The sequence below is a fragment of the Eimeria acervulina genome, genomic scaffold (genome assembly GCF_000499425.1).
Source record: "Eimeria acervulina Houghton genomic scaffold, Eah_scaff879, whole genome shotgun sequence".
In the NCBI taxonomy this organism is placed as follows: Eukaryota; Apicomplexa; class Conoidasida; order Eucoccidiorida; family Eimeriidae; genus Eimeria; species Eimeria acervulina.
In genome coordinates, this window is record NW_013549545.1 from 1 (window position 1) to 7,755 (window position 7,755).

The 7,755-nt window shown below is 44.9% G+C and overlaps 1 protein-coding gene across 1 annotated transcript; it reads right to left on the reverse strand.

The window, feature by feature from the left end:
• Positions 1-57: 57 nt before the first annotated feature.
• Positions 58-6,780, reverse strand: EAH_00051270 (hypothetical protein, conserved; the record flags this gene model as incomplete). The annotated part of the gene is made up of 11 exons (XM_013394198.1): positions 58-233; positions 436-536; positions 1,289-1,382; positions 1,592-1,737; positions 1,958-2,079; positions 3,156-3,412; positions 3,629-3,694; positions 4,323-4,548; positions 5,079-5,273; positions 5,886-6,614; positions 6,773-6,780. Coding segments are annotated over 11 exons (2,120 nt in total), but the record flags the coding sequence as incomplete, so codon positions are not given.
• Positions 6,781-7,755: the final 975 nt, after the last annotated feature.

Genomic DNA, 7,755 nt, shown 5'->3' on the forward strand with positions numbered 1-7,755 from the left:
GGGTTTAGGGTTTAGGGTTTAGGGTTTAGGGTTTAGGGTTTAGGGTTTGGTGTGTACCGGAGTCCTGCGAGTCCCTGAGACAACTCTGCAAAGAGGGTTTTAGTTGTTGCATCTATTCTTAGCGAAACCCTTTTTAATATATCTAAGACCCCAGAAACCCTAAGTGCATTTGCTTCAATTTCAGGTAGTTTTGTTTTTTGTGTTTCCGCCAGAAAGCAGTTGAAGTCGACGTACTGACACAAACGCACGCAGTTACCCTAAACCCTAAACCCTAAACCCTAAACCCTAGGATGGTTCCTCTGTGAACAGACTATGAAAAGCCAAATGCAGAAACGAAACAGAGCATTGAATTCGATCACGGTGGCATTCAAATGACACCGAAGATCAGCCCTAAACCCTAAACCCTAAACCCTAAACCCTAGACCTGCGCCTCACGGCGTTGATATCTTGAGGCACAACTGCAAGCTTTGCATTTACAGAGGAGATTTCTTGGAGGAGTTTTGTCATGCTGCTATTCGCCAACTGAGGCACAAACCCTATAACCCCCTAAACCCTAAACCCTAAACCCTAGAAAGGAGTGAGTGCACCGCTCGCAAGATCTTCTCTCAAAGCTTACTCAAATGCAGATACACTGATATTAGATACTGCTGAAGAGTGTAGGTTTAGGATTTAGGGTTTAGGGCTTAGGGTTTGAGGTGTTAGTGGGTGCAGAGGTTGAATGGGCTGCATGTAGGAGCATGGAGGGTCTAGGGTTTAGGGTTTAGGGTTTAGGGTTTAGGGTTTGCGGTGCATAGGTCCCCGCCTGTGGCAAGTAAGCTTGTATAGCCCCCATAGAACGCTTGAGAGAAGGCAAAAGGGTTTTTTGTAGTTTTGATATATCCAAACAGAACAAACCCCTGCCCAGTTGAGGTGATAAAGAAGAAACATCATCTGCGTCTCTCTGCCAGTTGCTTAGCGTCTGGCTGTACGTACACCCCACATCACGCCTGCCTCCGTCGAGGGTTTAGGGGTTAGAGTTGAGGGTTTAGGGTCTTGCGTTGGGAGCTACGGCTTGTTTATAAGGGATAAGGGCTTGTGCGTCGGGCGCTAGGGTTTAGGGTTTAGGGTTTATGCGTGGGGAGTTAGGGTCTGGAAGTTCACGCCCTCAACGTCGCTGCCTTTAGGGTTTATGGTTTAGGGTTTGAGTTTGGAGTTAGGGTTCGGGGGTTGGCACACTCGAAGTCGATGACTTTAGGGTTTAGGGTTTAGGGTTTAGGGTTTATGAGTTAGGGTTTGGGGGTCTACGCACTCAAAGTCGCTGACTTCCATCTTCTCCAGGGCTGCCGTTGAGAGGCTTTCGCTGCTGTTGTAGACCTCAACATATTTCTGCAAGCGCAGTTTACCTGAAACCCTAAACCCTAAACCCTAAACCCTAAACCCTTGCGGATATTCGTTAAGAACTGCAGGGGCATCTCTGTCTTCTCGTTGTGCGACTTGGCGCTTTCTCTCCTTCCGTTCTTTTTCGATAGGCACCTAAACCCTACACCCTACTGCTCAAAGCTTAGGGTTTAGGGTTTAGGGTTTAGGGTTTAGGGTTTAGGGTTTGGCTTACCGTGAAGCCCTCTGCAGCTGCGCTGACTCTATCGAAAAGGATATCCACAAGTTTGAGGGTTTGGCGGTTTAATTGGTGCAAAGAAGATTCTTCATTTTGAAAGAAAGCAGGAAAAGAGCGGCACGTCGCTTCCTCTCCAATGGAATCTAATGCAACAAACCCTAATTAAACCCTAAACCCTAAACCCTAGACCCTACGCCATGCAAAGCTTGCAGCCCCAGCGCACAAAATCCTAAACCCTCAAACACCGTGTTCTAACTGCGGGACGATCACCGCAGCAGCAGCAGCAGCAGCAGTAAGCCCCTCTCCCCAGACTCTGAAAACGCCTCAGGGTTTAGGGTTTAGGGTTTAGGGTTTAGGGTTTACCAAAGCCCGTAAGAGGGGTTGTAAATGCCGCCATTTCATCAGCAGTAACAAAAGAAGGGGTCGAAGAAAGGACAGAATATGTCTCATTAAGAACACCGCGAAAAAACTCCACAAATGCAGACCTGAGAAGAGTTGCAGCAACAGCCTTTCTAGGGTTTAGGGTTTAGGGTTTAGGGTTTAGGGTATTTTATCTTTTCTGGTGTATCTCCTCCCCGAGTTATTATTATATTCTCCAATCATCTCCTTTTGCTTTTCTCTGTCTGTAACTCCTTTTCGTGTTTTCTGTCTATTGCTGTTGCTGCTGCTGCTGTGGGGTGTTGCAGCAGCAACTCCTCACAGGAAAAGCATCAACAGCAGCAGCAACAACAGCAACAGCAGCAGCAAGAATAGCAGCAGAAGTAATAGCAGCAGCAGAAACCCCAGCAGCAGCAACACCAGCAGCTCTCAGCAGATGCAAGCCAAAGCGGTGGAAGCAAACAGCAGAGATGCTGCCGCAGCAGCAGCAGCAGCATTAAACAATTACCCTGAATGTCTATTTATATTTTTGTAAATAAATATATGCATATATATATATATATACAAATATACATATATTGATATACATGTATATATATATATATACAACAGGACCATAGATATAAATATATAACAATAGATATATAGAACGATACATCGCTGCATATGAGAGAGATAAATAAACAGAAAAATAAATATATTTATTTATGTGTGATAGTTAGTGTTACTGTCTGTTGATCTCTGCATGCGTTTGCATGCATAGGCTGTCCTCAGCAAAATAATAATAATAATATTAATATTAATAATAATAATAGTAATATAAATATTAATAATAATAATAATAATATTAATAATAATAAAGGACAGCTGGACTACAACTGGTGCACCTCTAACAATATATATTCATACACACATATACAATACAAATATATAATATATATATATATTATATATATATATATATTTACAAATATGTATATATATGTGCTTACAAATATATATATATATATGCATACCTATACATATAAACATAAATAGAACCCAAAATAAACATATATATACTTGAATAAAGAATATATATACATATATATATATATATCTATATATGTATATATATATATATATATATTACAGTGTGTTAATAGTCATTAGAAGCAAAATATTATTATTAAAGACTCCGCACTTTTGAGGAGACAGAGAGACGCCGCTGCGACTGAGCTCCAGCTGTACCATCAGCAAGGGTTTGCTGCAGGGCAGAGCTCCTGCTGCTGCTGCTGTTGCTGCTGCTGCTGCTCCGCTGCGGCCGCGCGCATCTCCAAGCTTCCGTGTATTCTGCTGCAAACGGCGCTGCTGCTGCTGCGGCTTCCGCTGCTGCTGTTGCTGCTGCTGCTGCTGCTGCTGCGAGCCCTCCCCATCATTTGCCAGCTTTTCAAACGAAGCCTGAGGCACCATTTATTCTCTCAAAACCCTAAACCCTAAACCCTAAACCCTAAACCCTAAACCCGGAATCCTAAACCCTAAACCCTATACTCTAAGCTCCACAGCGTAATCCTTAGTCCCTAAACCCTAACCAGTAATAATCCCTAGTAAACCCTAATAAAACCCCTGCTAAACCCTAATAAACCCTAATAAACCCTAAACCCTAATATAGCTTACGAGCCCATCAATGAGTCTTTGGGTGGAGTTCCTCGCGAAATCAATAAGTGCAGATTCAAAGATATACTGACAAACCCTAATAAAACGAATAAGCCTTCTGCATTGCATGCGGGTTGTTGCTTTCTCTGTATAAGAAACAGATAAACCCCCTTGAGGGGCCCCCCTTGGGGGCCCCAGAGCCCCCAGGCTTGGTACCCCGTGAAAACCACGAACTGCACAAACCACAAACCCTAAACCCTAAACACTAAACCGCTCAGAAGCAGGAACAGCTCAAAGATAATTGCTGTCCCCGATAAGATGCTGCAAAATGGGAGTGGTTGACATCATAGGCTTAGGGTTTATTTGAAGAAATTAGGGTTTAGGGTTTAGGATTTAGGGTTTAGGGTTTGCCTGGCTGTTGCAGTTCGTCGCCTATTTGATTGTGTGCAAATCCGCTGCTCTGCAGGAAGTCTTGGAGAGAGCTGGCACACGCCTTTTGAATCTGAATGCCCAATTGCAAACCCTAAACCCTAAACCCTAAACCCTAAACCCTAAACCCTAAACATGAAAGTCTTTATGCGCGACGCTATGCCCCCACCTCTACACCTAAGCCAAAAAATCAAGTTCGAACCTTAAATGACAGACCCTAGCCCGTAGACCCTACTAAACCCTAAACCCTAAACCCTAAACCCTAAACCCTAAACCCTTTGGATACCTCTGCTACAACGGCGGACCAGAGGCGTTGGAGGCCTGCTGCGAATTGCTGTTGTTTGCTTTTTTGTAGTTCTTCAAGTTGTTGGAGAGAGACAACAGAATCTCCAATGTTAGCTACAACCTCCCAATTTGTTATTTTCATTGCTAGAGATCGAACAGAGCATAGTGAAGGCCCTAAGACATGATTAACTGAGAAGAGGTTTTTCTCGAGCACCTCTGCACAAGTTCTAAAGAATAACAAGAAAAAACAAACGCAAACCCTCAAACATCAATCCAGTATTCATATTCGCATCTTTCTAAACCAAATAAACACACCGTCAAAAGCTACACACCAGTGAGGGTTTATTAGGGTTTATTGGGGTTTGCTGGGGCTTAGGGTTTATCAGGGTTTATTACGGCTTGTTAAGGTTTATTAACGTTTACTAGGAGGGTTTGTTTGGGCTTGGTAGGGTTAAGGGTAAAAGCTTATGAGGGTTTGATATGGTTTATTTGTTAGTGAAGCGTCTTTGGGTTGTTTAGGGTTGTTTGCTAGGGTTTGCTGCTTAGGGTTTGTTTTTTAAGGGTTTGTCTTTTAGGGTTTCGGGTTTGTTATGAAGGATTTATTGTATCGGATTTATTGTTTGTTGTTTGCTGTTCCTTGTTGTTTGTTTCTTATCATTAAGGGTTTAAAGGGTTTAGGGTTTAGGGTTTAGGGTATTTGAATTGCCTGAATCGGAGTTCTCGCATTGCTGCTTTCCAAAGTGCAAGGATTCTCCACTTAGCATAATTTTTAAAGAAAGCAACACGAGCGAGTTGAGCATAGACTTCTTGGTCTTTCTTCCATTGGTGCAGTGTTAAGAAATCAATTCCTTTTGTTCCATTATAATGCAGAACACCCTGGCTAGACAAAGTTAGATAATCATCAGGGTTTATTGAATCAAATGGAACAATCTCGTAGCTGTATGGACCAATCCTGATGAAAACATCCATTCAAAACCCTAAACCCTAAACCCTAAACCCTAATTCCAAACCCTAAACCCTAATTCATCTTTTTCTATGAACACTTGAAAAAGCAAACCTTCATTCCAAACCCTAAACCCTAATTCATTCTCTTGAAAGGGCAAACCCTAATTCCAAACCCTGAACCCTCGTGCATCTTCCTATATAGGCGCTTACAAACCCAAACCCTAATGCGTAACCCTAAACCCTAATTCATGAATGAAAAGCAAGCATTTTAAACGGTAAACCTTCATTTGTAGCCCTAAACCCTTGTCCAGGATTGCAAACCCTAATTTTGAATTGCAAGCTCTAACTTTTAATCGGAAACCGTAGGTGCAGTCAGCAGCACAACAGCAGCGGCAGCAAGAACAACAACAACAGCAGCAGCAGCAGCAGGAACAGCAGCAGCTGTAGCTATAGCAGTTTCAAATGCAGCATTGGCAGCAGCCCCACATGAACAGCAAGATCAGTCTTAGTAGTAAAGGCAGCAGCAACAGCAGCTGCAGCAGAAACGGCAACTTCAACTTCACCAGCAGCAACAGCAGCAGGAACGGCAGCTCCAACAGCAGCAGCAGCAGCAGCAAACCTGTTCATGTAACAAAACTCGTCTGCTAGTGATCTATGTCCCAGCACTAAGTCGATGAACTCCGAAGGCTGCAGGTGAGTGGCTTGCTGCTGCTGCTGCTGCTCGTCTTGCTGCTGCGCAGTGGTGTCCGCTGCAGCAGCAGTTGCCAACTGAACCATAGACAACAATGCTGGCTTTATCTTCATCAGGGGAGAGACGAACCGCAGCAGCAACAGCAGCAGCAACAACAGAACAACCGCAGCAGCAATCGGAGTAGTAATGGCAGCAACGACATGAGCAGCAAGAGCAGCAACAGCGACAGCAGCAGCAGCAAGAGTACTAGTGTTGAAATCCACAAGCAGCAGCAGCAAATGCAGCGTTATAACTCGCCATTCCCGCTCTCTCGCTTCGAAGGATACTGGTGGCCTGTTCACTGGGTTTTTGTTGCCCTTGTTGCTGCTGCTGCTGCTGCTGTTGCTGTTGCTGCGCTGCAGCAGCTGCAGCAGCTGCAGCTGCTGCTGCTGCCTTTTTTGCTTTTGCTTTTGCAGCTTCTGCATCCTCCAGCTGTTTGAGCAGCACACACGTTGGAGGGACGCAAGTGTGGGGCATTGGATAGCCAGGTGGCAACGTGTATGAAGGTATATGGCCTCTTGCTGCTGCTGCTGCTGTTGCTGCTGTTGCTGCTGTTGCTGTTGCTGCTGCTGGCGAGTTGCGGGCAACGGTAGCCCCTTGCGCAGGCGATGCCGCCTCCTGTGCACGGACAGACTTCACCCGACATGGGAGCTTGAGCACGGGGGTTTAGGGGTTTAGGGTTTAGGGTTTAGGGTTGAAGGTTTAGAGCTGAGGGTTTAGGTGCCCCCTGTAGAGCGATCAGCTGCTTGCCGTGCAAGCTACACCCCAAGTCCCACCGCTTCATGGCTGAGTGCTAAAGTTTAAATTCTAAACCCTAAACCCTAAACACTAAACCCTAAGCAATAAGAGCTTTGGGTTTAACCCCCTCGGCTGGTTGCCGGGCGCGGGAACCGTCAGCGTAAACCTTAACTCTACAACTATCACTCAACCCTAAACCATAAACTCTGAACACCCAGCCGGCAGCACACCTGGCAAGCCGCCTGCGAGGCCCCCAAGGGGGGCTCTTTTGGGGAGTTGATATCCTCCATCTTGTATTTTCAGCAGTCACTTGAGCAGAAACCCTAATTGGTGGTTTAGGGGTTAGATCTGCATATATACGAGTCGTGGGGGCGAAACGCTAAGCAGCATTGGGACACAGAGGTGGCTAAACACTCCCGATGCAAAATATCTACTGCTTAGAGTTCATGCTTTAGGATCTAGGGTTTAGGGTTTAAGGGTTGGGGGTTTAGCGCCACCATGCAGATCGGACACACTTGCATGCGTGGGAGCCACTACAAGCAGCCGCAAGGAAGCCGTATCGATCTAAGGAAATAAAACAAAACGAAAGAATAGATCTATTAATATTGATCTTTATTTCAGCGAGACATTCAATGTTTCCCCCAACTCCCCCATTAAGCACCATGGTCACCTGCAGGCGGAGGCGTGGGCGCGGAGCGGCATTAGGAACGAAACCAGAAGTTGAATTTCGGGTTTTCTGCCTCTAATAAAACACTTCCGCAATTAAAATACCACTTTTTAGAATTATACTAATCAGGGGAATTCGTATGATGCAAGATCTGAGGATTTCGTTTATGAATTCACGCACAAATTCACCTTTTGGGGGGTTTGCAATCTTGCGGATTTCCACTAAGGCGTCACGCTCTTGCGGGTTTCTTTATTGATATTCATTCAAATCGTTGATTTCATTCATAATTCCAACGAAGACGTGGAGTTTCAACGATATTGCAAATGGGCTCACTACCCACCAGTTTAGGTTTCA